This window comes from Macrotis lagotis, chromosome 3 (assembly GCF_037893015.1).
Source record: "Macrotis lagotis isolate mMagLag1 chromosome 3, bilby.v1.9.chrom.fasta, whole genome shotgun sequence".
NCBI classification, from domain to species: Eukaryota; Metazoa; Chordata; class Mammalia; order Peramelemorphia; family Peramelidae; genus Macrotis; species Macrotis lagotis.
This window is the reverse complement of record NC_133660.1, coordinates 227,605,741-227,631,277: the sequence shown is the minus strand read 5'-3', so window position 1 is coordinate 227,631,277 and position 25,537 is coordinate 227,605,741. Positions and strand designations below refer to the sequence as shown.

Genomic DNA, 25,537 nt, shown 5'->3' with positions numbered 1-25,537 from the left:
CAACCTGATTTTTCTAAACCTGACCAGGTTTTGTAAACCCAATCCCCAACTTGAACTAGACTAGAAGGCTCTACAATTAATGATATTATCAAGAGGCTCCATCAGCTTCCTGTTGCCTCTAGATGAAATGCAAATTCTTCTACTGGACATTGAAAGTCTTTCACAATCTGTCTTCATATACTATTTCAGTGAATTCCATTTAACCTCTTCTGTTCTAGTCAAACTGCCCTAACCTGCTGTTTACTCTCCCACCTTCAAGCCTTTACATGGGTTGATCTCCTCTGTGTTAAGATTCCCCTGGCCAAAAACTGCAGGACTGCTTTGAATTTCTTTTGTATTTGCTTGATAGCATGTTTTTCTTCAGCAGAATGTAACACAGGGCTTTTTTGGTTTTTGGTTTTGCATTCCCAACTGTGGCAGGCTCATAGTAGAAGATTAAACAATGGTTGAATTCTCTTCACCAGTATAAATATCCCCAGTTATATAAACCAATCTTTATATGTCTTGGTCTCCAGTTCCCTTACCATTCTAGTCTTCCTCTTCTGGACAACCGCCAGCTTATCAACATGCTTTTTTTTAAAAAAAAAAAAAAAAAGGTTTTTGCAAGGCAAATGGGGTCAAATGGCTTGCCCAAGGTCACACAGCTAGGGAATTAGTAAGTGTGGGAGGCCAGAGTTGAACTCTCCTGACTTCAGGGCCAGTGCTCTATCCACTGTGCCATCTAGCCGCCCCTCCAACATACTTTCTAAAATGTGGCATCTCAAAGTAAATAGGGATCCAAATGGATCTGGCCAAAAAAGAGGCCAGCAGAGCCTTCAATTGTTCCTCATTTTGTATATTAAGTGAACAGTCTAAGATCATGATAGGGTTTTTTAACTACCATACCAGTTCTGATTCATACTGAGTTTGTAATCCAGTAAAATTGTCCAATCTGTTTAAGGTCATCTCACCAGGCTTTTCTCATCCTATATTTGTGAAATCAACCTACTGACCTCTACACTACAGGGCTTACATCTACACCTATCAAATTTAGCCTTAATGGATTCAGGTCTTTCAGATCTGGGTTGGATGCTGGATTCACTGGTGTTATTTTCCTAGGCCCAAGAGCCCCAGTACTTACATAGTAACCAATTATTGTCACTAGCAGTCAAGAACTATTTAACTTTGTGCTGGGAAGGAAGAAGAAAAGGAAAGGAGAAGTCACAGGGCACCCCAATCACCTAGGAAGGGAGTCTCAAAACCCAATGTGCACACCAGAAAAGGAGAGGTAAACAGGTGATCCCTTCCTTCCTGTATATGAATCACTAAATATAAAGACATGCATGAGCACTGACACCAACACTAGGCCACAGATATCTGAGCTTTGTCACAGAGACACAAGTCACAAGATGATATCTATATAGACATACAACAGATGCTGTCACACATGAACCAATAGGCTGGGACACAATGTCACACACAAGCATACACTATAGGAATATAGGGTGAGTCACAGATATCTAAGGATAACATCAGAAAGGGTGGCCATCCATCCATCCCTTCTCTCCCCCACCCTCCCAATAGCTTCTCAAAAACATGATAGACACCCATAGTCCTAGTCACACAGAGATACACATAAGGACATGTGGTTGTACATGAGGACAGCTTTCTCTCCTCTCCTCATAGCCTGTTAAGACTCTTAAAACAGCTGTATCCTTCTCCCTTTCTTTTCTGGAACAGCAGTTCTCAAGCTGAGATCCATAAAGGTATTGTTTGTTTGAATATATTTTGATAACTATTTCAACATAATTAACTTCCTTTGTAATCAAATACATTTTATTTTATGGATTTAAAAACATTCTTCTAAGAAGAGGTCCAGAAGATGCTGCAACAGGCTGCCAAAAATGGCAATTACACATAAAAGGTAAGAAGTACAGCCCTCAGACATCTTGGCTTCCCATCTCACAGACTCTTCTTCCAGGAAGAATGCCCCAATTAACTCTTTTGTCCTGAGTGAGCAATTACTGTTTCCTCTACAACCCTGAGTGTTGATTATCTCAGAAATAGATTCAGATGTTGTCAGAAGTGAAAGAGATCTTCAAGATCATTTTTTCAATCTCATTTTACAAAGAAACCGAGGCTCAGTTTTGAAAGGCAACATACATATTAAATGCCCTTAGTTGCTGTTGCAAGTGCCTGGTCTCCTAATTTCATACTATTATAGGCATAAACACATATGTGTTGGTAGAGCATAAATGCATGCATACACAATGTACACACACACACACACACACACACACACACACACACACAGAGCAGGGACCTCAGAAGAGGCCTCTTGTTCTCTCTCACCTTGGGCCGGCGGGTGGTAGTCTGGTCAGGAAACAGGAGGCAGAGCCAGAGGAGAAGAAATATTCAGGAGAGGAAGAGACAGGAACAGAGACAGACAGCAGCAGGAACAGTGGAGACAGTGGGAGAGGAAACAGGGACAAGGCCGCTGTTAGATGACCAACTCCCCCTCTCTCCTCCTCCCCCAAGGAATACCACCTTCCCCCTTGGTCCCTAACTGTTTTCCAAGTCCTCCCCTCACCCAACACAGCAGACCAAGGAGCCCCAGCTTTGGCCTGCCGATTTTCTCTAAAGGACCCGGTTTCCTCGGTAACCTCAGCCAGTCACAGGAGAATAGAGGCAGCAGGTGGTGAAGGAGGCCCTAGAGACCAGGCCCCCTAAGACCTAGCTATTTATACTTGCCCTCAGTAATGGAAAGCAAGGCCTCTCTGACCCTAGCAAAGATCCTAGAGCCTACTAGTGTCCTCTTCCTTTTGCCAAGCTATAAGGGTCAGGGGCTGGAGAGGCCCCTAGAAATCAGCTCTGCTGGGATATTTGTCTCAGTGTCTACAGCAGAACAATCTGTCCCTTCAAGGTCCCATCCAAATACTCCCCCACCCCCAATACAGACGGCTCAGGTATCAAGGCCATGAATATTGAATTAGCCAGAAGCCCTGAGCTCAGCAAGGTAGCCCCAGCTGCAGAATTTAGGGGGGAAAGGAAAACAGATGGAGAAGGAAGAAGAGATATAGAGGGAAAAAAAGAGTTCATTAAGAGGGGCTCCTCCCCTAAACCAAACCCTGAAACCCTAGGATTCATCAGGGATGGAGGATTATATACTAAACCCAAATCTCAATAGGAAGGTGCCACAAGACAATTCTATTTTCAAATTCTTTTCTTAAGTCTTTCCCTCCACCCCTCCAATTCCCAGATTAGACCCCAGTTAAGAGTCCTCTTCCTAGGGGTCTCTAGAGCCAAAGCGTTATTTCTTTCTGGCTATTTCCACTCTCTACAACTCAGGGTCATAGAGGATGGACAAGAGCCTCATTGCCTCATTCCCCTTCCCAGCAAGGTAGCACCCCAACCAAAACTGGTGATTGGAAAAGAGAGGGAAATCCCTACAGCAAGCTCCTCTAGAAGGCCTAAATCTGTCCCCCTGGTTTCCCATCACAGGCAACTTTCTGAAAGCAAATAGCAATAGCGACAGCAACAGCAGCCTCTAGACTAATGCCCAGCCCCATGCACTCATGAGAGACAACAACCCCCAGGACACACAGATCCACAAAGCCCACTAAAAGCCAAAGCCAGCTGAAAATGGAGGTGACAGGTGATGCCCAATTCCCCCCACTTTCTCCCCCCTCCCCACGGCAGGCTGACGGAGCCAGTAACTTGCAGCAGCAGTGGTGGTGGTGGTGGTGGTGGTGTCGGGCGGCAGCAGCAGCAGCAGCAGCAGCAGCAATGCCGACCCCTAGGTAACCACAGTACCCAAGGCCAGGGCCAGTGGGAGAGGGAGTGAGTACCTTGCGGGTAGTCGGAGCCTGTCTCATCATTGCGGAAAACCAAAGACAGAGACACAGAAACAGATAGAGGGACCGAGGAATCAGGGAGGAAAAGGGACCGAGGAAAGATGGCCGGAGAAAGGACAGAGAGATGGTGGGAGGATGGAGAATGGGGGGGGGGGGAGAGAGTGAGAGAGGCAGGCCGGGCAGAAGGGGACCAGCGGAAAGAGGAGGTTAGCGCATCAAATTCCAACAATGCAGCCTCATCTTCCCAGCCCCGGTTGCTGTGCAGCCTCCAAATAGCTACGAACTCTAGGGCTCCATGGCCCCAAGGCCCACCCCCACCCTGACCCCAGCCCGTCCTTTTGCAGCTCTGTGTAGGGATCAGGAGTAGGGCTTGGCCCAGCTCGCCATCCTAGGTAAATCCAGATCCCACGATCTCAGCTTCTGACCAGCTGCACCCAGCCCTGGATTCTAGCTACTCGTGATGTCATTGGACCCGCCCTCCAAGACTCGGGTGGGGGCGGGGGAGGGAGAAGGCTCCTCCGTCACCTAGCAACACCCAGTACTCCGTCGGCTCCTCCCTCTGGACCGCCCATCACAGCATCCACTCCCCTACCAGATCATAACCCGCAGGATTCAGCCACAGATGGAGAACAAGAGATGGGAAAGAGTAGTCCTCAACTCCTTCCCTTAGACGGCAGCTGGAAGGTCAGGGCTCTTGGGATAGAAGGGCTACAGAAGGAGAGCCTCCACCATAAACATCTACCTCTGTCACTTACATATTCCCGGTTTCCCTCTTCTTTGTTGGTCATACAGTCTTATCTTCACTGTGTATCAAGTGTCTATTGGTCTCTGTTTGTTCTCCTTCCTCCCTCCCTCCATCACTCACTCACTCTCACACACACACACACGTACGGTTTCCCTTCCTGTGTCACATAGTCTTTGTCTACATCTGTCTCTGAATCACAAACACATACTGTCCTCTCCTGCATATGTCTCTCTCACCATCTCTCCTCCTGTGTCCCATAGAATCACCCTCTATTACACTCCCAGGTGCACTTACACATCCTCCCCTTCTTTGAGCATGGTGCACCCCATTCCTCTAGCCTCTGTATTCCTCACATATGCATAGTGTTTCCCTCCATTCTCCCCACCCACCCAAGAACAGTGTCTCCCACCTCCCTCCTCTTTGTGTCTCCCTTTCATACACAGCCATATACATTCAAAGCCTCCCTTCAGGGAGTGTCAAGGACACTAGCTCCTATGATACACAATTAATTAAGGAGGTTAAAATCCAACCCCCCCCTCCACAAAGAGATCACTTCCACCTAACCCTCACCTAACTAGGACAGGCACAAAGGACATCCTGCAGAAAGAACAGACTTATTAATCTCCATGATAATGTTCTCCATCAGTAACTCTCATCTTTTACCCAGAGCTTTGAAGGGCTTAGGAAGAAATCCTGACAGGACAGGTGCCCCACCATGCTTCCAATTTCTACAACAGAATCCCCCTGGCCTGAAGCATGACAAAGGAACCCTCATTTTCCTCATAAGCCCCAGGCTACTTCCAGAGAGAAGCCATCTCCTTTCCCCAGATTTGGGGAAGGCAAGCAAGAGATGTTGTTCCCCTGCTTTACTGCAGTGAGACAGGATAGAGCCTAGTTGGGATAAAGTTAGCGAGGTGACAATTTCAATGGCAGGTCTCTAAGCCAGGAATCCAGAACACCACAACCACCCTCAAAAGCAAGACCCTCCCATCAAGAAGCTCTCAGGGATCAAAGCAAGACCCTCATGCAGCAGTAGTGTGTCCCAAGGTGATCAGGCAAGGAAATCACAACACAACACATATGAGTCTTATGGCAAGCACATGCAGGTCAAAGGCAGATAGGGCAAAGGACCCAAGTGGGCCTTGGGAGGTGAAGGAAGGCTAGGCCAAGAGCAAGAAGACTCCATATCCCAGGGATCCTATCTCAGCACGGCCCCATCAACTACTGATGGTAGACATGATTAGGGCCACATCTTCTATGAGACAGAGAGTTCAGGGAAGTGGCACAGCTCTCCAAGGGTCTGGAAGGTACTGCAAAGACAGAACTGGGATAACTCTAGGAAGGGAAGGAGATAGAACTTCAAGGTGATATTGACTCAATCCTTTATGAACATATATATATTCCAGGGTCCTCGAGCACAGGGGCTGCTCCTCCTACCCTTTTTAAAGCTTTTATCCCTCTCCCTGACCATTCTCCTTATGCCACCAAGTCAGGGTTGTCTGAGGCAACTCTATACCTGAACCATGCACGGCTTAGGGAATAACCCTTCACCCCCAACCAAAGCTGGAACTTCTGCTAGGACCATATCTCCTCTGAGTTCTGTTACTGGATGGAAGAAAGGGGAGGTCTACAGAAAAAACCACCTGAAGCCTGGTAAAGCTGAGCCCTGGGAAAATCAAGTCTGCCCTTTCCTCTGGTCATCTCAGGCCCAAGAAGACATGCAAAAGCATGCAGCATCAAGAGGACATGCAGAAGAGCAGGATGGGTAGAGAGGGAGGCATAATGCCAGCCTACTCCCTCCCACTGACACACAACAAGGAGACACACCACCTTCTTAGGCTTCAATCCTCGCTGCATGAGAAGGGGTTCAGCAAAGGATAGAATTAGAGATCAAATAATCCACTGAGACTACATTCAAGCCCTAAGAGTCTGTAGCAGCCCAGGGATGCTGGGAGTGACAAGTGACTGCAGGAAGGATCTGAGGATGGCTAATGATTCTCCTGACCCTTGAATTTCCTTCCAAAAGGACAGGTGCCTCCAAGTGCTGCTACTCTCTGCTAAGAGGCAATGAAAACCTGTAACACCTCCCCAGCTGATAACTTCTAAGAGAAGATGAGCTAAAGGTCCTTTCTCAATGAAAATCCTCCACACAGGCTTTAACAAACTGAAAGCAAATTCCCTAATAAACAGAGGAGCCCCACCCCCATCCCTTGGTCATCAATGTCCAGTCCCAGCCTCCCACAAACCACTTCTAGCATGCTTGTGTTAACAACATAGGTAGTCACACTGCCTAGGCCAAATATTATTGATCCTTACTCCCAGTCTCCCACAAGTTTCATCAAGACCTTCCCAATCCAACTTTTTCTCTTGAATATACTAGAAATATTTCTAGTAGTAGAAACTTTTGATCAATTCAGCCCTAACCCCCTAGACAAGTTTCTTCAAGTCCCCAAGACTGATTCTGATTCCCTCTGGGTAACCCTTCAATGTACTTCTAGGAACTAAAAGGTAAGCAGTTCCATACTCCTTGGGCTCTGGCCTTCCCATCCAGCAGGTGCTAACCTTTCAGACAAACCCCATCAAGCAACTCACCAATTTGCTGGCCTTGGCAGCTGGGTCAGTTGCTTCTGCAAAAAGAATGGGAAAGAGAAAACAAAGTAGAAGGAATTAGACATAAGAATTGGGGGGAATAGGGTTCCATGATAACCCTAACACTCATGGGGAAGCCCTGGTGACCCTCGACTATTAAGGAGGCAGTTGTAAGAAGCTGGGATGTGGGAATGAAGCAGGCTAACAAGGAGGATTAAGCTAGGATAAAAAGGAGAGGGGGACAGTACCTCTCTTGAGAACCTTCGAAGCTGAGGAGTCTGGTGTCTCTGGGGATGTGGTATCTGCTCCATCTTCAAACACCTGGATCTGAGGCCATGGAACAGAGACAAATCTCTCAATTGGAAATAACTGAGATGGCTCCCCATACTCAACCCCTAGTTAACGCCAAAGTCTGGGATACAGATGGCTCTTGTTACCCTCAAAGCCACAGGACTCTTTCAAAGGTTAAGCATGACTAGGCATTTTCTCCCTTACCCCTTTCACCCACCCTCCACCCAAGTAAAGACTTGGGGGAAAGGCCTGTAGGTAACTGGCAAAAGTACCTGTGATTGGCGGACAAAGATGCCATGCCCTTCCTCACAGGTGAAGTACTTCTTTCCTTGGACAGTCCCATCATTCTTGCCCTTGGCTTCATCGAGGATCACACCTACCCACTTGCCTGTGGCAAATAGTGTGGCCCCCACATACGCCACTGTACCACGGTGGCCCTTCCCGATCACCTCCACACGGGACCCTACACGAAGGGGCCGGCTGCTTGTCTCAGCACTCATCCTGCTGCCACTCGGTGTCTGCAAGAGACACAGACCAAGTCAGCTGCTTCCAGGCAGTCATCACATCAGCACATAAGAAATGTGTTGGACCCAGATCCTAATTCTAACAGGAGACCTGAGGGCTGATTTAAGGAAGAATGTGCGTCACCTACTCTTGAGCTATATTTATAGGTCTGGGCCAGACCCTAAAGTCTAGAGATTTCTTTCTTTCCTAGAGACTTCTTTCATTACCCACTGAAGATCTTTTCTCCAAACAAGTGTTTGGAGAACAATATCTAATTAGAAATAAATTTGATATTTGCTATAAAAAAAATTGTTTAATTTTGTTACAATTGCTTTCTGCAGGGTACTGCCCCAAGTGGAGGAAGGAAACAACCCAAACTGGGCCAAGCAATTTCTTGGGTCCCCTATCAACCATTGCCCTAATCAGAAACACAGGGAATATGAAGTTAATCCCTAAGATACAATTCCCTAACTACCCCAACTCTAATGAAAGCACCTGCCTTCTCTTACTCAGTTATATACTTAATTCTTTCTTCAGACCTCAAACCCATCCCTACTACATTCTGAACTTCCAGAGAACCACTCATATGTTCTTTACCTGGCCAAAGCCCTGCCATCAATTTAGCTCACTCTCATTTTACCTGCTCCTCCAAGGAATAAGAGTGTGGGAGAGAGGAATCCCCAAAAGAGGCTTTATACTTCCTCTCAAAGCTAAAAAGCTATACTTCCCTGTATTCTTCAATTATTTTTTCCCTCTAGTTAATGGGCTGGTTTATCACCCCTTACAAGTCTTTAGTGGAAAGCCAGGAAATATGTACTGGGCTAGGCAATGTACAAAAAAGGGGGTTGCCCTTAGGATCTCATAATCTGAAACACACATATCTGTACTCACACAGGCTGATACTGAAAGAACAGAAACAAGAAACCAGGCTGGAAAGTGTCTCTAGCCCACGGGGTTCCAGGGGACATACCATACCATGTCAGGCTCATCAGCAGCAACAACACTGTAGAATAGGGCAACCCAATACAGCAGGGGAATTCTGGAACTATAGGGTGACAGTAAGGGTCTGCTTGGGTCTGACCCCACTCTCAGCCCCCAGGAAAGGATACCCAGAGCACTGAGAGACTCCCATAAAGCAACCTGCAGAGTCAACCTGGGAAAGAGTGGGCCATCTCCCAGCTGTCTTCAAGGATCTGTAGCAATTATCTAGGTGGACAGCCACCCTGAGTGGTAATGGAAGAGGTTACTGAAGTAGCCAGTCCCTAGCCAGAGAAAGTACAGTGGCTTCTCAAGTAGCCCATTGATGGTATAAACTAACAATAAAATCAGAACCATTCCTTTCCCCTCAATTCACATAATGTATCCCCCAAATACCAAAAAGACCAAGCAAGTTGATCATGTGTGTGTAGCCCAGGATGCAATCCAAGGTAAGGGGGATCAAGCCAGGTAGAAAAGGATCTAGAGTCTGTGTCAACCTTCTCCTACTCAGATCTAGCTAGGGAGAGATGAAGGAACAACAAAGCAGCTCTGAAGAAAGACTTCATTGTAAGTCTATTCTCCCCAGACTCAGGGCCCCCAGGATGTCCCAGCCCCCACCGAAGCCTGCAGCCTAAGGCCCAGTGACAGCCAGAGGCTAAGCAAAGCCAAGCTACAGGGTAGAACTCTAGGCAGAGACACAGCCTCCAACATATGGAAGATAGCCAGGAGTCTGATAAGGCCCCACACCAACTAGACTAGGGGGACTCCTCATCAATAGCCCAAAGCTGGAAGGTGAGTGATGGTCACAGCCCACAGCCCAGCCCCCACAGCAACAATGCCCACAAGAGCGCAGGCCCAGGTGGCCCAGCCCGCCCCTCTATTCCCCAGTTCCTAGGCTCAGCTGAGGGCAACCCTTGCCTCCTACCCCCCACCACCACCACTTACCCGGCTATACACATGCCTCTTGCTCTGGGCCATGCTTCTGCCTGGGTTCCTTCCCCGATTTCTCCCCAGACCATCAGATACTGGACTGAGGGTCTTAGGGACCCCAGGCCCTCCAGATTCATACAGAAACCTGCAGGCCCATGGATAACACTATTTCTCCCACTCCTCCCAAAGACAAGGGACGAGCAGACTCAGGCTGGGGAGAACAAGGGGGAAGCTCCTTGGCTACCAGAGGATTCCTTCACCCAGAGCCTGGATTCTGCCAGCCCAGCTGATGAGCAGCCTCACTCTGCGCTAGTCTAGCTCTCGACTTGTCAAGAGAGCTGCCCAGCCTCTGGGTCCTAGTGCCCTGCGTCTTCACCTGAATCAGGGAAGAACAGGCAGGAGAAGGAAAGGAAAGGCCCTCATAACTATTCCTTAGCATGAAAAATTAAGGACCCTTCCTCTTGAAGGGGATAGGCAAAGTTCACAATCAGGCCAGCAGAGAGAAATAAAAATTTTAAGGCTGTCTGCCTCAGGTCTCATCATTACCAAAGTATAGTTCTTTTAAATGGTCAAAAGATAGGAATAGTTTTCAAAAGAAGAAATGCAAACTTATCAACCATTTGAAAAACTTTTCAAGATCATCTCACATCCAAATTGTCAAAGATGGTATATGAAGGCAAAAGGCAACAGTAACATCTGTCATAACAAAAAGCTAGGAACAAAAGCTGGGTTCAACAAGAATAGAACAGCAAAGAAAAAATGTTCAAAATTAAGAATTAAAAAGAAAGACCTCAGAGAACAAAGACTTTTAGCGGGGGAGAAGAAAAGAAATAGGGATTAACAGAACAGTGGGGCACAATGGCTTCATTTACAATGTAAGCACAAGGGACAACTCTGTTAACCCAAGAACTACAAAAGTCTAATAAGTGTCTTTCTTTAAATTGTTAGCAATAGGCAAACAACAGATGAACACAGAAGTCAAAAGTGACAGGTACTCTACTGTTAGAATGGGGGGTTGTGGGGCTGCTAAGTGACACAGAGGATGAGCACTGGCCCTGAGATGACCTGAGTTCAAATCCAGCCTCAGACACTTAATAATTACCTATGTGACCTTGGGCACTTAACCCCAATGCCTTGCAAAAAACAAACTAAGAATGGGAGATTGAGAGGTTGAGCACTTGTTGAGAAGTGCCAGCAAAGCTTACTAAAATATAATATAAATATATATATAATATAATATAAATATATAATATAAATATAAAAATATGAACATCCCCTCCCCCCTCAAAAAAAAGATTTCTTTCTACTCCTTTGCCCTCTACATCTGTGCTCAATCAAAGGAGTCAGGCCAAAAGGGTTTGCTAGGTCTTCCCCATCTCAGGACCAGCTAAGTGGGTTCAGTGGATAGAGCACTGGCCTTGGAGTCAGGAAGATGGAGAATCCAAGTCTCAGACACCTGCCACTTGCTAACTGTGTGAACTTGGACAAGTCAATCAATTCACATCCAAGACTATCTCCAGTCATCTTGATTCATATCTGGCCACTGGACTCAGATGACTCCAGAGGAGAAATTGAAGCTGGTGTCTTAGCACAGCCTCCCCTCACTCAAACCCAACTCACTTGTCATGGTATCACCTCCCCTTCAAGAACAAAGGACAAACATCATCAGGAATCTGTATCCAGTTGGCCCAGGCACTAATACAGTGAAACCAAATATTCGGAAAGGCATTGCCATTTGACTCCAACTATCTGGGAAACACTAGCCAAGTGGAAAAAAACACTAGCAAATGGAGACTAAAGTAACATCCTAAGTCTCTTTCCTGCCAGGGGTCTATCCCTTCAGTCAGATCCTGGGAAATGAGATCCATTCATAAAAAGCTCAGCTGCCACAGCCTCTGTCCATTATTACCTATGTTAATGGGGCAAGTCACTTCCTATATCTCAGTTTCCTCATTTGTAAAAATGAGTGGACTCAGAAGTCCCTTTCAATTCTAGTTTTATGATTCTATGATCTTAGGCCTTCATCCTTACTTGAAGAGGACTCAAGCAATGAATGAAGTGTTTAAGAATTTCCAGGATTTTGCAGTGATACTTGCCACTGCCTGAGGCTGAACCTCCTCCTTACCCTCTTCTCTCCTCTCCTCTCACTGGCTGTCACCAAAGGCCAAGAAAACCTGCACTGAGACCTGGTGCTACTATAACTTAATCCTGGGTTTAGTGTGGATACCAGCATGAGATTCTTGGGAAGGCAAGACCTACAGAGACAGAACACTACATCTCCTGAACAATCACCTAAAGGTATAAAATCCCAACTCTTAGAAGCCACAGGTTCAATTCAACAGAAATATATTAATGACCCTATCACTTCAACTATTTTGCTGTTTTCTGGACAGACAGACACAAATAGAAGTAAACAATATTTACACAGATGAGTAAAAAAAATACAAATTAATTAAGTGGGAAGCTCAGAAAAGGTCTTATGTAGAAGGTAGCACTTAACCTGAGTCTTGAAGGAAGTTCAGGAATTTATAACAAGCAGAGGAAAGAAGAGGTTGAATATAAAATGCCCTGCATCAGTCTGGATGGTAGAGAACATGGGAATGGATGGATAGAGCACCAGCCCTGGAGTCAGGAGGACTTGACTTCATATCTAGCCTCAGATACTTAACTGCCTAGCTGAGTGACATTGGGCAAGTAACTTCCCCATTGCTTTAAATAAAAAAATTTTTAGAAGAGAGAGCATGGGAGCAAGTATTGGGAAGGTATTATGAAAAGGATGAGTTGCAGCCAGTCTGTCAAAGTTTTACAGATCAAACAGAGGAGTGACAGGGCCAGATCTGTGCTTTAGGAAGATCACTTTGGCAGCTATGCAGAGGATGGCACAGAGAGGAGAGAGACTGGATGAAGGGAGGCCAATCAGGAGGCTATGGTCTAAGGCAAGAGGTGATAAGGGCCTGAACAATGATGCCTATGATGTGGATGGAGAGAAGGGGATAGATAGATTTCAGAGGGTTGATGAAGGACCAGAAAAAAAAGACTTGCTAACTTACTGGATGAAGGAGAAAAGAGTCCAGGATGATCCCAAGATTTTCAACTTGGAGGATAGGAAAAAAGGGGATATTCTCAACCAAAATAGGAGTTAGGATTCTGAACAGGAGGAGACCTTAAAGATCACAGAAACATAGATTTAGAGCTTGAATTAAACTCTGAGGCCACCTAGCTGTATCCCTTGACTTTAAAGATCCTACAATGGGAGGCCCAAAGATATTGAAAGTCTCATCCAGACCCACTCCCCTTTCCATCATCTAACCCTAAAGGGGGAGGTAGACAGCTGCCCTTGAGCTTCTGTCTATGGTCCCCTCCAACAAAAGACCTTCCTACCACCCCCCCAACTACTAATTAATTCCTCTTGAAATCTGCTACTGTAACTGAGACATTCAAATTGTGTCCAATTTTCCATGGTCATATTGTTCCAGAGCTTTTCTTGACAAAGATACTGGAAGCGTTTGCCATTTCCTACTCCAGTGGATTAAGGCAGAGTTAAGTTAACTTGCCCAGTGTCAAAAAGCTAGGAAGTATCTGAGGACACTCTAACTACGGAGTAATCTGGCTGCCTCCTCTTGAAATTACTTCCAATCACCAGTAATCCTTTTTTCTTATACTAACAGGTCAATGGGAAGTGAGAAAGATATCTTTGCACACCATTCCTCTCACTTTAATCAACATGATGTCATGGTCTTCTTCAATTACAAAGGACTAGAAACAAAGTGAATGTCCATTGACTGGGCAATGTGGCTAAACAAACATAAATATAAAAATGTTATTGTGCTGCAAAAAAAAAGATGGACAAGAAGAATATAGAAAAATGTATAAAGATTTCCTTGAACTGATGTAAAATGAAGCAGAGCCAGAAAGACATACTGATAACTATGTAAATATCAAAAACCCAAAACAATTGAAAATCAATATTAGAAAATTACAATCAATAATCTGAGATACAAAAAGCTGGCAACCTGACTTCTAAGATCTCTATTACCAACACCAACCAACTATGGTCCCAATGAAGATATAAGATGATAAAAAAGAAAATAGCTAGGCACAGGTCCTGAAGTCAGGAGGACCTGAATTCAAATCCAGCCTCAGACACTTAATAATTACCTAGCTATGTGACCGTGGGCAAGTCACTTAACCCCATTACCTTAAATAAATAAAAAAAATTTTAAAAATAAAAAAAATATAAGATAGTCCCTCCTGATTCTTTGCAGAAGTTGGAGGATAGGGTAGAGTGGGCAATCGAGGAGTAAGATTACTAAAATTTTGTCTGGTTTTTTTTCAATGTTATTTAATTTGGATGATTTTTTCCACCTTTTCTTTTTTAATTCTTTTTAAGGGACAGGTCCCAGGGAGGGAAGAGAGAGAATAATAGGAGAAAATCTGGTTAATGTTAAAAAAAAATCAATAAAAAGCTATTTTTAAAAAAAAGAAAAAAATTACCAAAAAAGTCATTAGATTTGGGAATTAAGATAATAACTTTGGAAAGGGCAGATTCAATTTAATGATGAGCTTTATACAATCAGACTGTATAAAGTTAAGACACTGGGAGGAGAGGAAGTGGAGGTATTTACTATGGACAGTCTTCTCAACGAGTTTAGCCAAAAAAGAGCAAGGAAGATAACCAGTGGGAATGGACAACTCAAGTGAGAGTTTTTTGAGGATACAAGAAACAAGTTACTACATACCATTTCACAAATTTAGCTGTAGCTCAGGGAGCTTTAGGAGGAATGCCTGAGGAGGGATAAAAAGTTTTGGAAGAGTCTGGGTTATGAGTGGAATAGTGAGTTGATTAAGGAAATGTAAAAGGGTGGTCTTGCCTTAAAGAGGACTCAGTTGAAATTACAGAACTAACTTGTAGTAGGCCTAGGCAGATTAATTTCCTCCAGCTTCATTCAACATACTGTCTCTCAAATGTCTCTGAATAAGTTGAGAGGAAACTTGGACCTGCATCCATCACCTACTGACATCGAGGGTCCATACAGATATCTATTAGTTCTTAATGGACTTCCTTTAGGAGTGCCATTCTTTCCAGGACTGAAATTCATTTCCCAATCTGATTAGCCACATCTTTCTCACCACAGGACATGCCAGTTTGGCAAGCCTCCTCTTAGAAACTTCTCCCTATCTACCCTGAACTCAAAGTGTTTGCTCTGGTGACTGCATACATTTTTGGTGAACCCAAAACCCCTTAAAGGAATATACACAAAGAGCCATGACATTCCTCTCTTATCCTAACAAAGCATTTTGGAGAATAATGCAATGAGCAATCAGCTGAGTTCTCTGCTAACCCTAATGACAAGCTTGCATTTGCCTGGGCTCCTCCTCTGGCACCACCCTTTTATACCTGGAAGCAAAGTCCTGGCACTAGGACCCTGCAGACAGGGGTCCTGAGCCTGCGCTCCAAAGAGCTGCACCATTTCACAACTTCAGCTGCAGTCTCAGCAGCCAACAAAGCTGCTGTCACTGATACCAACACCTCGACTGACTCTGTTTTGATTTGGCTGCTGACTGGCTACACAAATGCAAAATGTCCTCCTTTTCTTCCCCCTTTCAAATCAAAAGGCAACATACAAGCACAATTAGGAAAAAAATCTCTACCATGAATCCCACTCAGAGGAGGTAACCATAGCAACCTGCAGATGGAGGCAATCAAGAAGATGCTACAGTAACTGCAGCAAGGAGAGGTAAGTCTATTTCTTTTCCATCATTTCTATTACCACCACTCTCCCAATGCACTCAAATCAGGCAGCATCATTCACTCTACTTAAAAATATGGAAAAAAGAGCTTGTTTTATTAATCACTATATAAAGCTATTGCCAAAGCTAGTCTGCCATGCTTGGCACTGATAAGAGAGGCCTGTCCCTCTTATTCCACCCCTCAGTAACAGCTCAGGCCACAGGGCTTGAGAATGGCTTAAGCTTCCCAGACAGGGCTGAATCTTACAAAAAATCAGAGATACAAAAGGCTAGCAACCTGACTTCTTCCAAGGTCTCCATTACCATGCTAATTGATTAGAATTGAGAGGAAAGGGGGTGGAGAATAGTGTCTTCACTACTATAGCTATCACCTCACATCCTTCCTCACTGCTTATGCAACAGCTCCTCTACGCTCTCCCTTTCTCCACTCCTCTCCCCCTCTTTTGTCTCTCCCCCCCCAACCTCCCATCCTACCTAGATTACAACCCTTCCTGACTTAAGCATTAGCTTGGTCCTTGGCAATTGAGTTCCTAGCTCCTTCAGATGGCTCCACTTCTGCATGGTTGACATTCTTCTCCAACACAGCCTCCAACTAAATAACTCTATGCCAGCATCAGGAACCTCAAGCTAAGTTAAACTTACAAAGTGCCCCAAATATCTCCCAAATAGGTGCCACCAGCACTTCCTAATAGCAAACATAACTAAAGGGATGGGGTGGGGAGGTGCTGATGAAGGAATGAAGGCTGTCACAGCTTTACCTCTTAAGGAGCCTCCTCAGAATCTCTTCATTATTTTCTTCTCTAAATGGAGACCTTGGGGAAGACTCAGAGTTCAATAAGCTTGTGACAGACCATGTGAGTCACAATTTTCTCAAACAATATCTGAAGAAAAGGTCAGAGAAGAACCTTTTCTATTTGAGAGACAGGCAAAAAAGGTCCCTTTGAAAAACTTCAGCTTCTAAACTACAATGATCAGAAGTAAGAGTAATATGTGGAAAACACTATGATACAAAGAGATACAACGTTTGGAAAGCTCCTGCCCCCTCCCCCCCCACCCCAGCCCCAGCCCCAGTCCCCTTGAAGGTTACAATCTTTCAGGAAAATAAGAAAGGACAAGGAAAACTAAATATACAATATTACATTATTCCTACAGTATAGTAGAAACAAGTAGTTTGGAGATTCAGCATTTCATATAGAATTTCCTTTTTTGTAGCCTATTCTGTGTTTGGGAAAATTCCTCTTTTGGTGTTTAGAATTAGAATTTAAGGACAAATACATTAGAGAAATATAAACAAATTCTAGGTAGGGCCAGAAAAGAAAAGTTGTTAGGGGCTTAGAGAATGGAGGAGAAGGGAGATCAAGAAAGGCTTTATGAAAAAGATGGTATCTGAGGATGTGACTTGAGCTTTAAAGCACAGGTAGGAATTCATTAGGGGGAAAGAAGGAAGGACACCATTTTCAGCATAAAGGACAGTGTGAAGAATTGCACAAAGCACAGGGGCTGTTTGGGGGACAATAATAATATAAGAATAAGAACTGCATTTACATGGGGCCTACTGTGTGCCAGCTACTGGGTTAAACACTTTACAGCTATTGTCTCATTTTATCCTCACAACAACCCTGACGCAGACAAGGTTAAGGGATTTATTCAAAGTCACACAGACCTGAAGATTCGAAGCCCATTGCAACCATCACTGTTACCACCAGTGTGGCTAGAACTTAATGTGGGTAGGGGGAGTGAGGGGAGAAGTTAAGGCAGAATCAGGTTGGGGAATGCCTTGAAAGCCAGAAAAAGAAGTCTAAACTTTACTCAAGAGAAGATAGGGAGCCAGGGAAGATTTTTCAATAGAGGATCAACATAATGAGATCTAATTATCATGCCAGACAAGGAGTAAATGTTAAATAAATCTGCCTGCTGGTCAAGCACAACTGGAGTCGGCCTGGGTTTCCAATCTACTCTAAGGTAAAAATAAACCCAAAAGGTACAGGCCTATAAGCAAAAACATTTTCCTTCAAACATGCTACTTACTCTCCAAAGAACTGACCCTTCTCCCTCCTTTCTATTGGAAAAAAAAACTTCTCAAAATAAAAGTTAACACTCCCTGCATCTACCACCTCCTTCCTCACTAACACCCTCCTCAATTCCTTGCAATCAGGTTCCCTTACCTGCACTGTACTGCTTACCAATGACTTCTTCATAACCAAGTTCAATAATTCATTACCTTTCTTCACTGGTTTTGGGTTCATCACCTCTCCATGTCATCATTCACTCCCTATTTGTTAAAACTCTCTCCTTACTTGGCTCCTGACACATAGTATCTTAGGTATCTTCTGATCTCTTTGGCTGTCCCTCTGCATTTTTCATTCATTCCATTTCTTGCCCCTTAAATATGGGCAAATCCAAATGACTTTGGACACCTGTTCTACTTGCTCTATACTCTTTCCCCATAGAAATTTCAACCACTCATGGAAAGATTTCCAAACCCACATCTTAAGCCATGATCACAACTCTAAGTGACTGTTAGATACTACTATTTGGATGTCTCACCATCATCTTAGACTCAATACTTCTACTCCCTCAAACTGGTTTCATTCCCCTGGACTCATGTTGGATATGTAAGGGTATATAAGGGAATAAATAAGCAAGTAGAGAAGAATAGCAAGCACTATATAAAGTTACACTCAAGTGATGAAATCAAGAAAATGGAAAGAGAAGACATGATACAGGATATCTGAGTAAAGAACAAGGGAGGAAGAAACAGAAGTGATATGATCTTAAGTATATAAATATGGACCCCATGAACAAAAGAAACAGATATTTTACAAACCATCACAAACGTGGAATGGAAGTCTTATACAATAGTGTTTGGGGACTCCAGTTTTCCGACATCTGGAGCTTTCTGCTAAAAGTAGAGCAGTTGACACATTCTTAGCTGGCCTTAATGGTAATTTTATTCTCAAAAAGTCGAAAAAAAGGGGGGGAATATTGGATCAGATTCTGACTAACAAGGAACAAATGAATGAATGCTGGAGTACAAATGATGGAAAGCTAGGGGGAAGAATAATCACTTTTCCCTCAGAACTCAAACACGAGCAAGAAAGGAAAGCCAGGCAGAGCTGACAATCCCTGGGTTCAGAGAAAAGATGGGCAGGATCCCAGGGCTTAAAAATCGGTAATTCCAATGAAAAGAAAATAGAGACCAATTTAAGGAACCAATTTGGATGTAGAAAACACTTGAACCTACTCAGACTACCAATAGAAAAGTATAGAAGGTTAGGAAGCAAGGGACAATTACAAAAAATTGCAAAACAGGAGTCTGCCTAAGATTAATGTCAAAAAGTACTTAAGTTTAGAATGAGCTGAAGGTGGAAATTAATGCTAAGGAACCCAAAGAGATTTTCAAGGTATGTCTGGGGAAGCAGGAGATTAAAGAATGGACAGGACCAGTGTCTGGAATAGATGGGATGACGATTCCTAGGAAGAAGGCAGATATGTGCAACTGCTTCTGCTTTATCTAACAAGGTAAAATGATCCTAGGCCTGAAAAAGAAAGTGGTTAAGGAGGAGTTGAAATATACAATAAATCATCAACTACTTATTAGGTTGATACCATAAGTTAGTAACACTTACCATAAAGTTAGTAAGACTCACAATAAACAAGACACTATACTAAGTAATAAGAGATACAAAGACAAAAACAGAACAATTCCTGCCCTCAAGAAGTTTACATTCTAGGGCAGCGAGATAGTGAAGTGAAATAGAGCACAGGCCCTGGAGTTCAAATTCAACCTCACTTAATAATTATCTAGCTGTAGGATCTTGGGCAAATCACTTAACCACATTGCCTTGCAAAAAAAAAAAGTTTACATTCTTATAAGGGAATACAGCATCTCCATAAATAAGCAGCATGAAAGGAAAATTAAATTCATTAAAGAGTCTGGGAAAAGTTTCACAGAAGTTATCCTTGAGTTAGTCTTGAAAGAAGGAAATAAGGATTCTAAGAGACTAACATAAGGAGGAAAAGAATATATTCTAGGGATGAGGACTGTCTTGTGCATTGAATGGAGGCAGGAGTAGAATATCAAATTCAAGGAATAACTAGAACATTCCAGCCAAACTGGAATGCAAAGTTAATGATAGGGAGATGTGAAATAAAGTTGGAAAGTTAGGGAGTCAAACTGTAGAGAACCTTAAATAACAAATTAAGGAGCTTATGTATTATCTCTAAGTAAGGTTTTGGCAAGGCAATGACAAGGTCAGAGGGGTGCTTTAGCAAGTTAAGTTTTTATAAGGTAGTTATGTGGAAAGAGATTGGAGAGATCAGGAAAACCACTCTAGCAGTCCACCAAGAGGTGAGGGGGCCCTGCTTTAAAGTAGTGGCAATTTAAGTACAGAGAGTTACTATGGAGGAAGAATTGATAAGGAGAGGGTGAAAGCATCTGGCTGCTCTGAAAGAATTAAGTTTTCAGTTGTGGATGAGCTACATCCCAGTGTACTGCAAGAATTATTAATATGATTGTTGAGCAATTTCAGAGATCTTTGTGAAAGATGCCATAGAAATGGAGGACAAATGTGCTGATTTTCAAAAGGAAGGAGGATGGACTCATTAAAGCCATCTTCTATAACTCTTACTTCAATTTCTGGTATCATTAAAGGGACAGATAGGAAACATCAAGAAGTGGAAGCAGGACCTCATCAAGAACAGATCAGGCTACTCTCAACTCTTTTAATATTAAGGGTTACTTGGGGCAGCTAGGTGGCGTAGTGGATAAAGCACCGGCCCTGGAGTCAGGAGTACCTGGGTTCAAATCCGGTCTCAGACACTTAATAATTACCTAACTGTGTGGCCTTGGGCAAGCCACTTAACCCCCTTTGCCTTGCAGAAACCTTAAAAAAAATATTAAGGGTTACTAGAAAGGTGATCAGGACATAATAAATCTAGGTTTTAGCAAAGCTCTGGCAGTCTTTCATGCTCTTCTTGTGGACAAGATTTAAAAAATGTAAAAGAGATGATAAGAAATTTTAGGTGGAAGTTGAACTAGTTAAATCACTTGGAAGTATATAGATTACCCCAGGGAATTACTCTTAGCCAGTTACTTTTCAGAACATTTTTATCAATGACTTGGATAAAGGCAGAAAGAAAATGTTTATCATATCTACAGAAACCATGAAGCTGGAATTCACCAAGTTTGATGAGAGAATCAAGATTAGAAAAGATTTAGACAGATGACAATGATAAGCTTAATTTAATAAATTATAAATATAATGTTGGGTTGTACCAAAAAAAATCAACTTCACAAGGTATAGAAAAACCATGGTTAGAAAACAGTTTATGTGAAAAATATCAGGGAGGTTTAAAGGAATGTAAGTTCAGTATATGCCAATAATGTGACATGAAAGCCAGATTCTAATTCATAAGGTGAGAAGAATTAATTTCCTGTAAGAGGGAGGTGACAGTTTCCCTGATCTCTGCCCTGGTCAGACAACTCGTTCTGGGCTAAGGAACTTAAGGATCAGATGAAGAAACTGGGCATGTTTATTGTAGAGAAGAGAAGACATGACAGCTGGATTTAAATACTTGAAAGGCAATCAAAAGGAAGAAAGATTAAACTTTTTCTGTTTGGTCCTAGAAGGAAAAACTAATAGCAGTGAGTCCAAGTTCAGAGAGATCTATTTAGGTTTGAGTTATGAAGACGGTTCACCACAATTGGTCAAAGGCAGTATAATCCTCTTGTCAAAGATGTTGTAGAGGGGATTCCTGTTCAAATATAAATTAACTTAAATAGTCTCTGATATTGTAAGGTGATTTCTTCCCCACATCTAGTCAATCTCAAATTCAATCAAGTTTTCTTTATTAAAACTTCTCCCATTGCTTCCTTTCTTCCTTTTCACTGTTACCCCTTTAGTACAAGTTCTCATATCTAGATCACTGGAAAAGCCTTTTAACCTGTCTCCTTCTTCTTGTCTCATTCCTACTCCAATCTTGCTCATTGCAATCCTTCTAAAATAATGCCTTATCCTTATCCTGGTACTGAAAATACTTTATAGTTTGAATCCAATTTTATCTTCTACTCTATCTCTAAAGGAACTCTCTATTCCAGCCAAACTTATCAACTATTCACAGAATCTCAGCATTCCCACTATGACTTTAGAAATAATCCAGCCCAATCTAGTCTTACGTTTCCAACTAGAGTGCAAACACTTTTAGTCTATATGTTTCTCTGCATCCTAATGGCTAGCAGAGTGCTCATTGTTGGATAATAGTGCAGAAGGAGCTCTAAAAATAATAAACATCTTCCACACCACCAAACCTCAACCTAGCTTGTTCTTTTTCCTTTCCATTAAATTAGAAATGGACCCAAACTTTGAAGCTTAGTTAAAGTGGTGAATTCTCCTCTAACCACTCCAGTCTATTCTGAACTTTATGTAAACTTATGTGATGAGGGCAAGTCTCATTCCTGGACCTCAGTTTTCCCACTTGGAAGATAAGGGGATTGTGTTATTCGATTTCATACTTCACGCTATGCATATCATGGAATGCCTCAAGCTCCTACTGACCTTTTTACATAATTGTTCTATTTCCTTATCCTGTTTTATATACCACTTTATATTTCCAGTGGCTCAAAGATTAGGTGCTCATTAAGTGTCAGCTCATTATGGTCACAAACTATAAAGTTGTCACCTCCTCAAAACACTTGGTTTGCTTAGTTGTGGACCTGCCTAAAGTTAGGGAGATAGATGAAATAACTGTCACAGGTTTTCTGATTACCAAGGAATCAGAAGGAAATCAGACTTCTGACCACAAATGTATCCTAACATTTAAAAAACCACATTTTAGGGGTGGCTAGGTGGCACAGTGGATAGAGCACTGCCCTTGGAGTCAGGAGTACCTGGGTTCGAATCCGACCTCAGACACTTAATAATTACCTAGCTGTGTGGCCTTGGGCAAGCCACTTAACCCTATTGCCTTGCAAAAACTAAACAAAACAAAACAAAACACATTTTACTAAAACTATGCTTTTGTTCTTTTGACAGCTCTATCTGACATGGTCTGAAGGGGAGACTCTCCAACTCTCCTAGAGATCTCTCCCATCCCTGGGGAAACATGGAGAAATCTAGAGCCAAGAAGCCTCCAGCAGTGGTGAAGTTGGGCAGGATGGTGGGAAGGTTTCTGCTGCCCTCAGGTGAGCCCCGGGTGTTAGGCTTGGTGGCACATGAGCCTCTTCTCAGATATTCCTCAATGTCTTGGTCTCTAGTCCCCCCCCCCCCCACAACAGGCAGACTCTAGTACAAATACACCTCTGGACAACCTCAACTCCTCGGTGCAGAAACCACTCCTCTTCTCCCCCAACTGCTGCCCTTGCCAAACAACATCACTCGCCCAATTCTAGTTGACATGCTACAACTTTGCCTTATATTCTGCCTCCTGAGCCTTAGCCCCGTGCTCCTTACCCCCAACACACCTTGCCTCAATCCCCAATAGCCACAGGTTTGAAGCCCGTCCAGCCTCCAAACCCGGGCCACAATCCTGCCCATTCCCACCTCCCACAAAGCCTGGCCATGAACCCTGACCTCCCTCCAGCTCCCCCCAAACCAGGCCTGAATCCCGAGCCCCTCCAGGTCCAGACTCTCTACCTTCATCCTGTGCCCATCACCCCGACTCTGACCACCTCCCCAAGCACAGCCCTCCTGGTCGAAGCCCTCTCCCAAAGCCCTGACCACACATACAAGCACACGCCTCCCACACGCAATACACATACATACACGCGCACACACCTGCCACACACAATACACATACATGCACACGCACACACCTGCCACATACACACATACACACACACTTTGCCTCTCTCCCCCGTTGTTCTGCCTGACCCCTGACCCCTGACCCCCCACCCCCGACCAGACATACACTCCCGGGCCCGGGAGGCGAGGGTCCCGGGCTGTTGGCGGCTGAGAGGGAGAGGAGGGCGGATGAAGGGGGGCCGCCCCGCCGCGCCCCGATACCTGTCAGGGGCTGAGCCGCGGACTGCGAGGAGGCCCCCAACGGCGGCCGCCGCCCAAGCCCCCTCCCGAGGCGGCCCGGCTGCCCTCCGCGCTGCCCGCCTCTCCGCCTCGCCCCACGCCAGAGCCCCGAGACCCGCGGCCCGCGGCTCGGGCCCGCAGTGGCGTCTGCGCCCCGCGCTCCGCGAAGCCCAACTCAGGGGCGGCCGCCGACCCGAAACCTCGTGGGGCTTGGGCGGAGCGGCGATCAGGCGGTGCGCGGGCCAGCCCGGAGGAGGCGGGGACCTCGGAAGGAGGGAGCAGGCGCACTGGGGACTTGAAGCCACGGGAGGACCCTAAAGGAAGCGGAGAAGGAGGCGGGCGCGGGATGCAGCGCCCCTAGCGGGCGGAAGAGAGAAGAGGCGCAGGGAGAGAGGGCGTCTCCCGGGAGGCTGGCGCAGGCGTAGTGTGACCTCGGACTAGTCACTTAACTCTGAGCACCCCCAGCCTGGCGGCTGCGGGCCTGATTCCTGGGCCCAGACCGGTCAGGAGCAGCCCCCCACCCAAATCCAGGTCACGTGCTTGTCTTTGCGGACCAAGGACAAACGCATCCAACGCACTGGGGCTGCAGTCAAGGAGTCCTGAGTTCAAATCCTCGTAGACGTGTGCCGGCAGGGTCATTTGTCCTATCTTGCCTCAGCCACCCCAATATAAAAATGAGCCTGATGAGAGCCCCAACCTTCTAGGTTGCTTGCTAGAATCATGGCCTTGATCAGGTCATTTGTCCTCTGCCTCAGTTTCCCCATCTTTCAAACACCTACCTCAGAGTTGCTATGAGAGGATCTTTGTAGATTGTTCTACAAACCTTAAAAGTGAGTGGATACCAAAATACAACCGAAGCTTGCCCCTTCCCTCAAGGAGCTTATCAAACCTGGGCTCCTTGTGACAGCAAGGACTGGGTCTGTCTTTATTTATATCCTCAGCCTGGCACATCATAAATGCATGGTGGCTTGACATCCTACCCTATGTCAAAGAATATTCTCTTCTCTGCTATTCACTTACAAGCTACAGAAACACCTTTTCTTTTTCTTTTTTTTAAGGCTTTTTTTTTTGCAAGGCAATGGAGTTAAGTGGCTTGCCCAAGGCCACACAGCTAGGTAATTATTGTCTGAGACTGGATTTGAACCCAGGTACTCCTGACTCCAGGGCCGGTGCTCTATCCACTGCACCACCTAGCCGCCCCTTTTCTTTTTTGAGGTAATCAATGTAAATGGCTTACTCTGCATTTGTGGAGCTATGAGGTCTGCGGTGGGATCTGAACTCAATTCCTCCTAACTGCGTGGCCAGGGTGCTAAGAAGCGCATTACCTAGTCACTCTTCAGAACCATTTTTTGAAAGGGCAAGTGGGGTATAGCTAAAGGTATTGTTTTCCTAGATGTGTGATGGAGTAGTGACAAGGTTTCCCCCATTATGTAAATCTGGAAAGAACTTTAGATTGAAGAAATATTCATTTCTTAATTTCTTTTGTAAGACATACGGGACAGAGGAAAAAATATATATATATATGACATTGATCCAATGGCTACACTTGAGTGGGGGAAAGAGAGGACACATCGGAGGAGTGACATTTCCCTGGAAAAGTGGGGTTAGAAATGAATCTTAAAGCCGGACTAGGAATTCTAAGAAGTGTAGGTTAGAGGAGAGAGAATTCCAAGCTTAGTGTTCGGACAATGCAAAGAATAGACTGGAGATGGACTGGTTATAAGAACAATTTAAAAAAACAGTTTAGTTGAACCATGGAGTATGTAAATAAGAACAATGTGGCTATAATACTCACTCTGGGCTACTTTACCTTGAACTGGCAGTTTGGGGCTATAGAAGGTACTAGGGGTATATAATAACCTAGTGGGTTGGGACTTTTAATACTGTCCACCATC

General features: G+C 44.4%; 1 protein-coding gene and 1 long non-coding RNA gene across 6 annotated transcripts in view; one reads left to right on the top strand and one right to left on the bottom strand.

Moving 5' to 3' along the window:
• Positions 1–23,735, bottom strand: part of DCTN1 (dynactin subunit 1) — a 40,265-nt gene extending 16,530 nt beyond the window's left edge. The window contains exons 1-5 of one of the 5 annotated variants that reach the window (XM_074230038.1): positions 23,625–23,735; positions 7,731–7,976; positions 7,416–7,494; positions 7,171–7,205; positions 2,332–2,352 (exon numbers count right to left, since the gene is read on the bottom strand). In XM_074230038.1, coding sequence (XP_074086139.1) covers positions 2,332–2,352; positions 7,171–7,205; positions 7,416–7,494; positions 7,731–7,958 — 363 coding nt within the window. In that variant the 5' untranslated portion in view covers positions 7,959–7,976; positions 23,625–23,735. The other 4 variants (XM_074230040.1, XM_074230036.1, XM_074230037.1 and 1 more) reach the window with 4 other exon arrangements.
• Positions 1,822–4,714, top strand: LOC141518223 (uncharacterized). Its single transcript, XR_012477127.1, has 3 exons — positions 1,822–1,903; positions 3,679–3,779; positions 4,178–4,714. It is a non-coding gene; the product is annotated as an uncharacterized LOC141518223 (long non-coding RNA).
• Positions 23,736–25,537: the final 1,802 nt, after the last annotated feature.